Raw genomic sequence first — 15,015 nt, 5'->3', positions numbered from 1 at the left:
ATCACTGCACCTTAATATTGCCTACAATCAATACCTAAAAAAGACATCACTGGTTTTACTGTACTTTTGCCTTCTGTATATTTCTTCCTTTACATTATTAACCTGCATAGCAGTAAGATCCTACATGATCCTTAGATGTATTGAGTAGCCTCAGCCAGCCTGCCAGGAACAGTGCACATGTGGCCAGAAGAGCCTTTAAATTTGGCAAGTCCAAAACCTCTGAGTATTAGATTCTGCAAACTATGGATTTTAGGCTCAGTGGAAATCCCTCTGCAAAAGTTAAAAAAACCAGTTTCGCATTAAGCAAACTCTTTAAATATTTTCTTGTATAATAAACAGAAAATAAGAGTAGAAATCAATGAAGCCTTGCGAGTTATCCTATGTTAATGCACTTTAATACCATAAGACACAATGGCATCTCTTCAGAACATTTAATTTATTGGATTTCAAGTTAAAGAAAAAGTATTTGAGCAAATAATTGTGTTTCAAGCAAATATACTTGACTGTAATACATTACATTACGGTAAAAGAAACATGTAACTGAGAAGGGAGATAATAGTCAGTTAAGTTGCCTCAAATTCACATCAATTATTATTCTACTGAAAATAAAATTAAAACTTTAGCCAAAAGCCATTCAAAAGCAAGCGCAGTTTAAGAGAACTCATGTAATCAGAAATATCAAGAGTGACAAAACAGAGAACATCAAGTTACATGCCCTGAAGGCACAGCAAGAGTTAGAGCAACAGCAATCATTTGACAAACAAGATAATACAGCCTTGAGTAGGAATGGGAATTCTCCAAACTACAAAAAATTCTTACTTTAGAATTCCATTTGCTCCTGTGTAAACTTCTTTCGCATTGGGACTAGAAGGCAGCATGGTAATAATTCTGTCTGCTCTTTCTGCTACATCTGCTGGGGAATCCATTACCTTTTAAAGAAAAAAAAAAAATTATGTAAGCTTAAGCTTCCTGAAAAAGAGATGCCAGATATGTTTGCTGAGTTTGTTTTTAGTATTCACAGGTCACTGGTCACAACTAAGCTAGGCAAAAAAGTAGAACACAAGAAAAACTGCTGTCCTAATGGAAATGTTGATTAATTGGATCCAGTAACAGAAAAATTAAAAAAATTGAAAAGGATGTCCTATCATGGTAGTTCCTCCAGAATATCTGTCAGTGGGGATGCTTGCATCCAATCAACCCATTCATGAATCTTCAATTCACTATAAACTATGCATCTATACAAAATATCGCTCTACAACGTTTCTAAGAAGGAACAAAATGAAGAATCACAAAAATCTCACTTTTTTCCTTGTCTTATACACAGCATTGGAAGAGAGGAAGAAAAAATAACTAATTAATGCACCTCTGAGCCTCATCTTAAAAAAAAATCAGATAAACTAACTGAAGTTTCTCACAATATTACAGTTGGCATTTTAAAAAAGGAAAATTATCAGCTCAAGCATCCTTCACCAAAAAGATCTGAACAAGTTTCAAAATATATTGTTAGGTATTGGTTGTTTAATAAACATACCTAACTTGAAAGGTGTAGTACCTTCCCCAGCTCATTTTCAGAGGCAGGCAGTATGGTATTTAAGATACATAAACAAGTGAAATACTGACAGCTAAAGTAGTGAGTTTTACCCAGAAGGCGTTTGCCACTAAGGTTTTTGTCCAATACTAGTTTTAAATAATTAATTTCTTTAAAAAATGCACTGTTAATACATTCATAGCTCAGGGAAAACAGCAACAAAAAACCACTGCTTGTTCTTTTATCTTTAGCCTATATGGATCAAATCTGATTTCACTTATTCAGGCAGTTTTACTGAAAGGAATTAGGTTCCAAGCAGGAAGAAAGATGAGCAAAAAGTAGATTTTGTCTGTGGATAGGGCTTGTAGTATTTATTTTCCAGTTATTGTTCCTGAATGATGAACAGTAACCTTAATATTATAATGATCTATTCTGCTAGATATATTATATGCCTTGGGTTTTTAAACCTTAAGAAATGTCTTAAACAAAATTTTATATGTAATTCTTCCTCAGTGTGAATAAATTAGAATTTCTGTATCACATGGCTTTAGGGTTAAAGAAATTGCAGTTTAACACCTACCTGAAAATTTGTTCCTTTCCATAATGTAGACAAATCAACAAATTGATGACCTCATTTCACCATTTCTTATCTATTTATAACTACAGATATTTGTTACCATTTTTGTTAGTTTTGATAGTAAAGGCCCTTATGTAAATATATTCTTTTTATATACAATGCATTTATAAGGTCTCAGCATCAAAGAAAGCATGTTCTATATCCGTTTGTAAGAAATGCTGAATAACATCTTGAAGGACTTCTGGGATACAGCATGAAAAACTTCTTGATTTCTATTTGACTTATAAGGAATACTGTATATATTCACTGAACAAAACTCTCAAAACAGAAGTAAAGAAACTGGGATAGATGTGACTTAGAAACATGCAGTTTTTGTTTTGAAAGAACAAGTTAATACTACACAAAACATCTGGTACACCCCACAGTTATAAAAGGAAACATACCCTAGTCTAAAGTACAAAGGTTAGGAGGAATAAATGAGGCAATTATAAGCAGAAAAGCTTCTATATCTGATTAGTTAATTTTATGACTTGCTTCCTTGGAGGCCGGAGAGCCTAACTCTTTATATAGGAGCATGACACCTTTGTCTTTAGTTCTGAGTATCTCTGGTTTGGTTCAGTCCCAATGTGTACTATTAGAGGAGTGAGAAAGTGTGTAATTGGAACATGAATGTATATATGTCTTCTTATTTGAAACTCTTTTTTCCAGTATTCTTAGAGGTTTGCAAGTTATCAGCTCTGTGGCCCATTTTCATCTTTCAACCAGAAGTTGAAAAACATACTAGATTGGGCACACGATTTAAAAACTACATCAGCCTCTCACATTTGCACTTGGCTATGTAGATAAGATATAGCTGGTTTTTGGTTACAGATTTAAACAACTCTTAAGCACACAGATATATAGAAGACATAGTACAGTAGTCATCTATGCAGAAATTAATTTCTTCTATCCATGTATTTCAAAATACTAACATGCCTGAAAAAATGAGATTAAAAATGTACACAGACTGGGACAGTACTTCCACAACCACACAAAGGAAAATCATTTTACTACCTTGAAGTAAGTAGCACAAAATGTGGGAATTAAAGTGGGAATTGTCATTCTTGGTTTTTTGGTACTGTTAGCAAATATGATTAATAATCCCAGAGAAAACCCACCTACCTGGTTCAACAGGCAGCATACAAAACTTTTTTTTTATTTGGGACTTTCTGTCTCAGAAAAAGATGAATAATTTGAAAGTTATTAAGAAACATTAAGCATTTGAAATCATTATGAATGTGTGTAACTTTAAAAAAACATACCAAATACTAATTGCTGATTACTAACATAGTCCATCCTGGCTCAGAGTAGCAGCCTACCAAGTTCTGTACATATTCTGATATTCTGATACTTGCCAGTTCAAGCAAACTTTTGCAGTATGCAGCTGGATAGGGGAGCCTTTTCTTCATACTGGTCATTGGTTTATGCCCTTCAATACACACATCTGTTTATGTTTGCTACAAAATGCTTCCCTATTTTTGTCTTTATATTTACAATAAGTCAATCAATAATTCTGCTTGCCTGAAATGCCATTCTTACTCAATACACTGAAGAAAGCTCTATTTCTATGCTGCTCTATGTATCAGATTACTTCAGTAACGCTCTCAAACTTCCAAATCTGAGGTAAGATTCAAAGATATGTAAACTGAAGCAAAGTAACTGTGACACATATGCACTCTGCTGTGTGAGAAAGTGATAACTATGAAGAAGCAGAAAGACAGTAGAGTGTGGAGGTTGCCTACTTGCTTACAGCACTGTTCAGTATTGTCCCTTGTTTGTAGCCTTGCAACTTTCTTCAAGTTTCACCCCAAGTGGTTCCATACACTCCTGTTCAGCCAGTTTTCCCCTTACTATTCACCCTCAGCAGGCAGGTGGCTGCCTCCTGACATACACCACCTCCCAGTTCTTTATTTCAGAGGCTAAAGAAAGTGGAGTCACAGAATATGCAGACTTATGATCAAACATCCCTCATTCTCCATATACCTTGGTAGTAGCACTGAGTTTAAACAATGGACATTTGACAACATTTACTGTCTCTTGGGGAGCATCTTTTCACCTCTGTAACACTCCTGATGGCTTTACTCTACCAGCCAGACCAAAGAGAAAGCAGCCCTTGGAGCCCAATGTTCCTTCTACAGCAGTTTCTACAAGGCCCCCTGGACCCACAAGTTTCCAAGTCCTGAAAAAAATGTTGGAGTAGGATTTACACCTATAGATCAGGAAGAGAAAGTTATGTTCACGTATTTTCTTTAAGTGTGTTTTACTTGTATTTAAGCCTACCCGTGTATTCTCTTAGTGATTTATGATCTTAAAACATACTTTTGGCTTTATTTTTAAAAGCATTACAGTTTACCTTTAATATAACGTTAAGTTTTGCAGTAGATGCCAAGGATTCTATTACTATGGCAATAAGCTATCCAAATGGGCAGCCACAGCAAAGAGATCCCAGTGCAGAACATGAATTAAAAATACAACCAATTGTTCAATACAGACTTCCTCTCCATTTGTCCAGCCTCTTACTCAAGACAGGTCTGGCTCAAGGCTGAGGGTCTCAGCTGCTTTAACAAAATAAAAACAGTAGCTAGGAAAAGAAGCTGAAAAGCTTACTCTCTCACTTAAGGCCAAGATTCTGTAATTATACAAGGGGAGCTGCAATTAATTATCAACAGGTTCACTTTATCATTTTATCTTTCAGGAATCTTGATGTTACCTCATTATTTAAAACAACTGCAATTAGCTCCAACAGTTCAGACTTTCAAGGCATACAGTACCTCTATCTAGATCTACTTACAATTTCCTTGCCACTGCTGGAAAGTTCCCTCCTATCCTCTACACTGTCACATCAGAGTATTATTTTTGCATTGATTTCTCCCTACTTGAGTACAGTCTTTTGTTTCACTGCTTTATGTACCTATCTGTCCACCCACAACTATATAGCTTTGAAGTATGTCAAAAACATTCATATATGTTTCAGACACTTAGAAATGACCCAACCATCTGAGAGACTGATGGGTTTCTGGGTATATTAATGGATCAACAAAAGCAATAGCACTGACTGGAACAGGGCCAAGATTTTGCAGCGTATATGGCAGGAAGGTAAACCTCCTTAATGTGATCAATTTCCTTCCCTCCTTTTTCCTTTCCATTCCTTCCTCTTCTCTCACCATAACCTTCCTCACCTCCAAGAGAATAAGCACTTCAATAATTAGATTTTTCCCCTACCCCTGAGGACTGCACCTTGAAGCAGCAGGAAAGCTCATATGTCCCTATAACCCTTACAGCTATGACAGCAGGAATTTTTAACTAGGGTCATTTAACCTGAAAAGGTCAAAGTAGGAACCAGATGAAAAGCAGCCCACTGGCCATCTAGACCTGGGGGAGGAGGAAGCAGGAGAAAGACAGAGGTGAAAGAACAGACCATCAACCTACTCTCATAAAAACGGGGGGAAAAAAACAGCTAGAGAAGTTCAACAAGGTAGCAATTCTGGCTAACAGCATGAAAATTACTTGGGGTAGAATCATGTCTTTGCTCCAAGTGAAACCTCTCAGATTCAGATTGTATTCACTATGTGTTTTAGTTCCAGTTGTGATCTTAACCAAGAAAAAAACTAGATCATTTAATTGCACTGCATGCAAGAATCATTCAACACATACAGTTATTGTTGGAATAAAGGAAGTTTATTACTATACCTGAGCACCCAAGTCTTGAAATTCTTTGCAAGCTTCTGGGAACACATCATATGCAATAACTGGATATCCATGTTTTACCAGGTTTTTTGCCATTGGATTTCCCATGTTACCCAGCCCAATGAATCCAACTGGGGTTTTGGACGCCATTGCCCTAGAACACACTGATTTCAAAACAATAAATATCAATATATTTGTATTTTAGAGTAATGTGCAACAATGATGTAACGAAAGCTAGCATGTTTTCTTTGATTTAAACAACTTCATGCTTAAAAATGGTGGAAATGTGGATCCCATCCTACGTAATTTAAACTATAAATTACAGATCACATTGGGCCACAGATACCATCCCAGAATTATTTTTCTACATATCAAAAAGAAATATTTTAATTAGGAAAATGTGGGTGTTTCAAAAAGTATAGTAATAATCAAAATTCAGCAACATCCCTGAAAGCTAAGGTCTGAGAAGAGCTCAAACACTAAATTAAAGTATGCAGGCTTGTCTGTATTTTGTTTTCTGTCTAAATCCTAAACTGGATATGCAAAATCAAATTTTATATATATTTTAGAGACTCCTTATTTGCAACTTTGGTTGCAGCCTTGGGATATAGCACCTGTTCTCTAGAAATGGACTGAGGCTGCCACTTTATTTCATGAAGCCCCTCACAGACAACAACTAGACTCTTCTGATCCTGCACTCAGATACAAGCCACTAACCTGAAGGTGAAAGTCTCCATAATGAATCATTGCAAATCCTTTGAGTCATTTAACCACAGTTTAAAAGCAAATAGTGAAAACTAGAACAAACTATAGTATAAATACAAAATTATGAAGTCTACAGGAATAACCCTTGTATTCTATTTGCTGTACTACTAAGACAGAACTATAAAGCATAACCTACAATCTGCAGAAAACACTACAGTTTCAGTCAGTTACTTTTTACAAGTAGTTAGCGAGTATCAAATGCTGGACAGTAAGTAGTGTTGCAGGCATTCATCTACTGCAATCACTGCCTCATCACTTTAAACACTCCTAATCCAAGGACAGCACATTTTGGCAGTGCCGAGATTTCTTTGCCAATTCCATAAAATAATTTCTCCTTTATGACAAAGGAAAAAGTTATGCAGAATGAACACTAAGGCATGTGGCAACTAAGGAGCCAGAAACAAGGTTAACTAACTATAGAACTACTGTAACTCTAAAGTGCACATACAGAAAATGTGCCTAAGCTGGATCGAGACTCTAAGAGGTCTCAATGCTTAGCAAGGAATCCTCTCTAGGCCAATAACACTTGATTAATCATTTTAAAGTCTTTCTGACTTTAAGTTCCTTCTTAGCCAGCAATGGTCATGCTCTTTCATCCGCAGCACTATTTTGGAAGTGCCATATTTAATAAATCAGGTTCGTTGAGAGAACTTTGGTCTGAGACAGTTTCCACAGATGCCTGCAGCAATTACATAGCTAGAGAAGTAGCACAATTTAAAAGAAAACTGCACTGGGAAAATACTTAGTGCAAACTGAGATAAGTCAGGAAAAGAGCACATTGCTTTTTTAAGAAGTGCTGCATGTCAAATCTAGGGAACAAATGAACAAAGAGCCTAAAACACCATCATCGGCTATAGTAATTCTTCTCATAGTTTCTATGAGTCAGTCTTCCCCAGTACATCACTTACACTAATCTAAAATTGCTCCTTTTGTTAGCCCAAAGCTTCCAGCTTCCTGAGGAGGTTGAATTCCTGGTTTTCAGCATCTTTCCTCCTCTACCCCTTAATACCAGTGGATCTTATTTACCTTGACTTCAGTAAAGCTTTCAAAACAGCCTCCTCTAGTATCCCAGTAGCCAAATGGGGAAAGTATGCACTGGACTGAACCACAAGACTGCCTGATTGAAGAAATATTGTCCAGCCTGTGCTTAAACAACAGTGGTCAGTGGTTCAAAGACTAGGAACAGTCAGTTATGCGTGATGTTCTTCATGGGTCAATACTGGGGCTGTTGCTGTTGAAAAATTTCATAAATGACTGTGATGATGGGACATAAGCACCCTCAGCAAGATCACGTGTGACACCAAACTGGCAGGAATGGCTGAAAAACTGCAGGCAGGGCTACTGTGCAGAAGGACTGGAGAAGCAGGCCTCAAGACCTCAACAAAGACAAATACAATGTCCTGTACTTGGTGCAGGAGGCGCCATTGCAGGCTGAGGACTGGCTAGACAGGTTGCAGCTCTGCAGAACCTGTGGATTCCCACAGACAAGTTGAGCATGAGTCAGTAGTGTATCCTTGCAGCACAAGGTTAATGGCATACTGCGCTATATTAGCAAGAGCATACCCAACAAGTCAAAGAAATTGGTGATTCCACTCTACACAGCACAATATACAAGAGATGTGGTCAAACTGCAGACAGTCCAGCAGACATCAAGTAATATGACTGAGGAGCTGGAGAATATGGTGTGTGAGCAGAGGCCAAGGGAACTGTCTTTGCTTAGCTTAGAGAAGCAAAGACTAACTGCAGTCTTCTACTACCTAAGGAGTGGGAGGGAAGAAAAGTTACAGAGCAAATGAAGCCAGATTCTTCACAGAGGTGCCCAACAATAGGGCATGGGGCAATGGCCAAAAGCTACAAGAAGGGACATTCTAATTGGAAATAACAAAAGCATCCCTGATGAGGTGAAAGGTTCTGCACTGGAACAGGCTGCACAGAGAAGTGGTGGAACCTCCGTCCTTGGAGCAACCTTGGAGCGCCCTAAGCAACCTGATCTAGTTTTAAAGTTAGCCTTGCTTCCAAACCTCAGTCTTCTTTGCTTCTGTGAATTCCAAGTAACCTCATCAGAAGCATAAATCTGGCTATCATGTCTAGGTTCATTCTTGTAGACTCTTCACTTTTATCCTGATACCTTCTTTTCTCACATGATCTCATGGGCATCTAACCATCACCTCAAACTAAACATCAAGAAATATCTTAATCATCTTCAGAAAACCTTCTTGCTACCTTTTTTTCTATATCAGTGCTGACACCAGCAGTGATGCCTGACACCAGCAGTGATGTCTGTCACTCATACCTACAGCCTAGAAGACCCATTCATGATCTGCTTAAATCTCATTGATTCCTCCTTCATCATATTGGAGATGTCAGCTACTTCAGAACCTGGCCACCTGCCTCAACAGACATAATACTGCCTTGAGCTTCATGGAAATACAGGGAATTGAGAAGGGCATTTTGCCCATGCTACTTTCTGCCACTCCTTCCCTGCATCCTGCCTTTCTCTTCTCTACCATGTCACATAAGACTGCTTTGCTTTGATGAATTTTCATGGCTATCATCACATCTTACTATTAAGACATCAACCACTAATTGGACTGCAATGACAAGCCTACTGTCAACAAGCATTTCTATTACTTCTCTAAGGCAGGTCTTCACAATGTAAACATCCATGAAACGAACTCATTCTTCTACTATAAGGCCTTCCTTAAAAACCTTCATTTTGCAATATCTCCAGAAGGCATAGCAGTTATGCTGGAATACAAGGCGACATGCTATTTGGTATTATTAGTTTTGTATCACTGTATTCTATTATTTCCCCTTTTGTCTGTCTCTGTCGATTTTCTCTTGTCTTAGTTCACAAATCAGGGACCATTTTCTGTTCTGTGCTAACTAGAACATATTCATATCCACAGGAATTGGGACCTGTTAGAGAAATAGTCCAATTCCTGACTCAGTTTCTAGCTTCTTAGTTTGGTTTAACTTTTCCTAGCCCAGTGTTAAATTAGTCACTTTAAAATAATATAATTTGATTAACAGCTTTGAAAAACATCCAGATCCCCAGGTACTCAAATACAGGAAAACTGCTTTAAAGGACTGATGAAATTAGCTCACAGACATACCTAATTGAGCTGATCTTAATTAAATTTGAATCAACTGCATTTAGAATCACGGCGTATTTTTTAATGACTACTTAAGACAGTGGGGGTTTGCCAGACAGAGGATGTCTAAGACGACATGATTTTTCACATCTTTGCATTAGATGAAACTCCACAGGTGCTATCATGGAAAGCGATGTCCAGCTTGAATATCTAGGCACTGTTTACCATTTGATACAAGGCACAGGCTCTGTTTTGAAATAATTGTATAATTCAAACATCTAAGGATTGATATTCTGCAAACCCACATACACATACACTTAACTAATCCCATCAATTGTATAAGCATTTGCAGAAACTGTCCCCGTGGTATTAAGTCCATTTTACTTTCAACCATAAAATCTACAGTAACCTGCTGCAAACATGGCTGGAAAAATGCCCAGTCCACATTCAACTTCTAACAGAGGGCAGAACAGAACATCAGAAGTAGGAGCAATAGAAGCTACTTTTAAAATAATCACTGATACCATGTGCAACTAATTCTCCTTCACTGGAAACAGAACCAGCAACATAGGTTAATCTATAGATCAAGTTAATTGTGAGCAAAACCAGCTACAGCTACAGTGACTCCAAAGAATTCAGGCTTTTTCCAGGAGATTCTTCATTATTCTCTTGAGGGAACATGCAGGCCCGTGCCTAGAAGACTCCACTGATGAGAAGGATCAATTTATGACACTCTTGTCATATTGGGGGCTTACAGACAATACAGATAAAAATGTTTTGCTTTGAAAAGTCAGTGTACAATAGAAACACTTGAGCAAATCTACAATTTCACAAGAATTTTACCTTGAAAATAATTTAATTTAAAAATCAGCAAGAGTTTATGAATCTCTGAATGCCTTTTCTTTCCTAAACACATCCATTAAGTGAGTAAAATCAGAAATGCACAGACTGCAATCCTTAGAATACCTGGCCTGTCAATGACCTAAAACTCATCTTTTCAAGCTTCTATATAAAGATACTGAAAGCAATTTTCTTTTTAACCTGAATGTTGACGGTTACAAGTTTAGGTCATTTCAGATGTTTAAATTTCATTTTACACTACCCTTCAAAGTAAAGACTCTTACAGTTTCAAGAACATTTCAGCTCCAGCGGTGCCTTGAATTCACTGCAAATACTAGACTGCACGCAGTGCATAAGACATCTCTTTGTATTCAAACAAAAAGGAACTAATAGCTGGATAGGACCACAGACAGTAGAGCTGGAAAAGGTCCAATACGCTTGTACTCTGAGGGAAAACACAGTCCAACTAGCCAAGAACAAGACTGAGAAACCAGTAACTCTCAAATTGTAATCTCAACTATGTTATTTACTTTTTGGCTTTATAAAATCTATTTTGAACCATGTTCACCAAAATGTCTAGCTCCTGGGATGGAATCCCTAGCTCCACAGTCAAATGAAACCAATAAGTCTTGCACAAGGGATAATAGCCCACATATTCCTGTCATATTGCAAGTCCTATTAATATTCTTGATCTCTCTGGATGAGTGAATCTTGAGCTCTTTTCCAATCCAGTAGGTGAGATTTAACAGGAGCATGGGAAGATGCCCAGAGGAAGCTCAGCTACTGAAGTTGCTGGGTTTGCTCAGGGATTTATGTGAAAGTACAGTTGCATATGAAGTAACTTGACAAGGAGAGGGAAACATGATGACAATTCAGTATTAGCCACTAAATAAAGGATTTTACCACTGATTTAGCATCTTAAGTTCTGGTACAACAGAAGACACCATCTCTTTTCTCCTTCCTGCTTTGAAAGAAAGGATCAGAGAGCTTCTGTGTTTTGTGCAGACTTCTCTATGGAAGCTCATAAAACTGAACTAGATCCTGGAGGGAACTAGATGGAAGAACATAGAAATTAGAGAGGCCAGCTGTACACGGGCAGAATCAGGTCTTTCTGCTCCTAGAAGCTTTGCCAATGGTATTTAAATTGCCCCAGGGTCACAGGCTTTTAAAGGTTATGCAATGATTTTGAGAACTGCATTCTGCCAAAATCATAATTTAAGAAGATTACAAGACTCTACATTTGGCCAGCTTTACATTGAAAACATCCCACTTGCTTCTCCTTGCCTCTGTAAGGGTCTGCTGATGAAAAACAGACGTGCTATCTTGTAACAGTCAGTCTTCTTACCTCATTTTTCTTATCTGTAGCTATACCTCATTTAATATTTGCTAATACATTAAAGACAAAAACATGTAGTAAGTACTTTTCATCTAAAAAGAATATCAAATGTACACTTGATCCCTTAATTAAGTAATGTGCTGGACTTCTAAGCAGCAGGTCTTTCTGTCATAATCCTTGCTTAGTAATTAATGCTTCTCTGCACCAGACCATGGAATCATTCAACAGTTCAAACACAACTCCTGCATCAACAAAAGTACTATTTAGCTATTAACTGAATGGGTCCCTATTACTCACCCAAAACTCTTTGTAAGGACATTTTCATTGTCTTCTTTGATGAAGATCTCCCTCAGTTGATGAATCTTCATTCACCAGAAAATCTTCCTTTCTCAGTCATGAGACCTCATTAATGCCCCCCACCCCCCCCTTCATTCCCACCTAGCAGTCCCCAGGAAGGATTTTTCCACATCCATCAAAAATGTATTTCTAAGTAAGGTCATATACACCCTCTCCATGAAGCACCTTTGTCAGCAGCTGCCACGTGCGGATCACAAGACTACATGGTCTCTATCCAACTTGCTAATACACAAACATACATACCCAAGATGCTCCTCCAAAACCTACCCTCAGCTATTTTCCTCTTAGATGATTTAACAGCCTCTGATATAAACAGACAGAAGAAAAAAATCCATCATGGTCTGCACCAGCTGCAAAGAGCAACTCACCAAGTAACTAAGGAGCATTCAATAAGTGAACAAAGACAGACGGCTCGCTAACCAAGCTGTGGTGTTGGACAGCTCTCAGAGCTGGCACAGTTCCTTCACTAGGATGGTGTTCCACACAGAATGACAGCTGATGAAATCACTACTCAAAAGACAACTTTTAGACTACTCAAACCTAAAGAAAAGGATGGCAAACCTAATAAACACATTAGAGATGGGGAAACCTTGACATATAACTAAGCAGTAGAGCTTAGCAGTTAAGAAGGCTTAATGCATTCATAGACCTTCATCCCATAAAGACTTCTCAGAGTCAACAGGACTTTCAGCACAGTCAGTACTAAGTAAGTCAGAGCTTAAATGCTGTGGGTGAAATTGTGTTCTGTGGAAGTTTCTTGGGAGACTCACAATTTCTCCTTTGACTTAGTCACAGTTCCTTCTCAGGTCTTCAGGCAAAGACAAAATATATTTTTCAACTTTAAGGGCCAGTGTAGTGTTTTGGGTTGCTTTTCACACCTGTGCTCACCATCAAGAAGCGAGATCCCTTCCATCTTCTTGACATTAAACATGACCATTGGAATATTGACCAAGACAGCAGATTTCAAAGCTCTTAGAGAAATATCTGACAGCTACTGTGCACAGAAAGTTCAAAATACACTGAAAGCTACTGCTTTCAATTATGGTATCACAAAAGGTACTAAATACACAAATGGGTCTCCTGTGTTTAACTTCACTAGCATGTGACCAACATGCCTGCTGCATCTGAGCTACTACTTAGTGCAACAACAGAGCTGCAACTATAAAAAAAAAAATCATGCATTAGTGGAAAAGAGACAGTCAAGCAAAAATAACACTGAAAGCTAATTTCAAAACTTAAGTGTCAAACATTTTTCATTGATCAGTTTAAATGAGGTTTAAAGGGGAATTACAAATTTTTAAAAGTTGCTTACTTAAAAGTAATTAATTCCTGAAATACCTTCTTAAATGTCAAGATTTTAGAACCATTTATCATTGAAAATAATATAGTTCTTCCACTTTGCTACTTGAAAAACCTTCACCTATTTGTTGGGAGCCTAACTATATAGTGACATACACGAGCAACAGACTGCTATCAAAATGACACTGAAAAGACTACTGAAGGTATATTTTCAATCACCTACTTTAGTAATTAAACTACTTGGAAACAGTAGCGTGATTTTCAGGACTCTGAAAAGGGAAAAGGTCTAGGTCCAGTTCTGCAAATACATTCTTCCTTCCCTTGCACTGACAGGACATTTAAAGGTGTTTGCGCTTTCCACTGCCCGTCAGTCCACCATATGTGCGAGTGAGTGCCTGCGGAGCCGGGACAGGTGGAAGTGCTGCTGGATTTACCTTCAGTTGAAGGAAAATAATCGGATACAATGACCGAGAGGGTTGAACAGCCCAAATGCAGGTAACAGGTATTGCTAACATGTCACTGGTGCCACAGGAAACTCTTGCGGGCTCTGATAATTTCCAGGCATGCTATTTTAAGCAAACGAGTGAAAACATTTTACTGAGCTGAGCCACGCCAAAGCTCCGGTACGGCCTCGAATAACGCGGCAGCGGAGGCCGCTTCGCGGGAGCGCGTCGTGACTGCGCTGACCCCCCCGCGCTCCCCCGGGGGCTCCCTCAGCGGGGGCGCTGCACGGCGGGGGGGGGGGGGGGGAGTGGGGGGGCGGGCTCCGGGACCCGCCAGGCGCGGGGCCGGTCGCTGCACCGGGCCCGTGGGGCGCGGAGGGCCCGCGGCCGCCAAGGGCAGCGCGACAGCAGCGCTGCCCGGCCCAGCCCCTGGAAAAGGCCCGGCCTTTCCACGCCCGGCAACGACCGCTCGGCGGAGCCGAGGGGAGGGGCAGGTCCTTACCCATCGCCGCGCGGGCGGCCCGCACCCGCCTGTGCCAGCGCCACCAGCCCGCAGGTCCCCCGAGCACCACAGCCGCGGCCATGCTGCGCCCCCCGCGCCGAGTGACCTCCGGGCCGCCGCCGCCCGCCCCGCCACCGCCCGCGTGCTCTGAGCGGCAGCTGCCCCAGCCAACCACAGACGCCGCTTGGCGGAACCCAGCCAATGGGAGCGCAAAGCCTCCTCCCCGCCGCCAGTCGGCCGGGGCAGGCCCCGCCCGCCGCCCCGTGACGGATGGGGCCAGACCCGCTCCCCTTAGCCGGAGCGCGGGGCGGGGCGGGGGCCGGGCAGGCGCTGGGGCGTCTTATTGGGGCAGCGGAGCTGGCGGCGGGGTGGTGGGTAGCTGTATCCCGCTGCCCGCGGCTGTCCCGAGGAGGTGTTTTCTTCCAGCCCTCCTTCTGGCCTGCGCCTGCCCGCTGCGGCCTCCCCCTCCTGCGTCGCCGCCTGTAGGGACGCGGAGGGGAGGGGAGGGCAGGGCGGGCAGGCGGGCGGGCGGGCGGGCAGGCAGGCG

General features: G+C 40.3%; 1 protein-coding gene across 2 annotated transcripts in view; it reads right to left on the bottom strand.

The window, feature by feature from the left end:
* The window catches only part of HIBADH (3-hydroxyisobutyrate dehydrogenase), an 85,915-nt gene extending 71,311 nt beyond the window's left edge, over positions 1-14,604 (bottom strand). The window contains exons 1-3 of one of the 2 annotated variants that reach the window (XM_074862057.1): positions 14,469-14,604; positions 5,835-5,995; positions 820-929 (exon numbers count right to left, since the gene is read on the bottom strand). In XM_074862057.1, the coding sequence (XP_074718158.1) occupies positions 820-929; positions 5,835-5,995; positions 14,469-14,550 (353 nt within the window). In that variant the 5' untranslated portion in view covers positions 14,551-14,604. The remainder of the gene's footprint in view (positions 1-819; positions 930-5,834; positions 5,996-14,468) is intronic. The other variant, XM_074862065.1, reaches the window with a different exon arrangement.
* Between the last annotated feature and the right edge of the window lie 411 nt (positions 14,605-15,015).

Source organism: Strix uralensis, chromosome 1, assembly GCF_047716275.1.
Source record: "Strix uralensis isolate ZFMK-TIS-50842 chromosome 1, bStrUra1, whole genome shotgun sequence".
In the NCBI taxonomy this organism is placed as follows: domain Eukaryota; kingdom Metazoa; phylum Chordata; class Aves; order Strigiformes; family Strigidae; genus Strix; species Strix uralensis.
The sequence above is the reverse complement of the archived record's forward strand: the minus strand, read 5'-3'. Positions and strand labels throughout refer to the sequence as shown.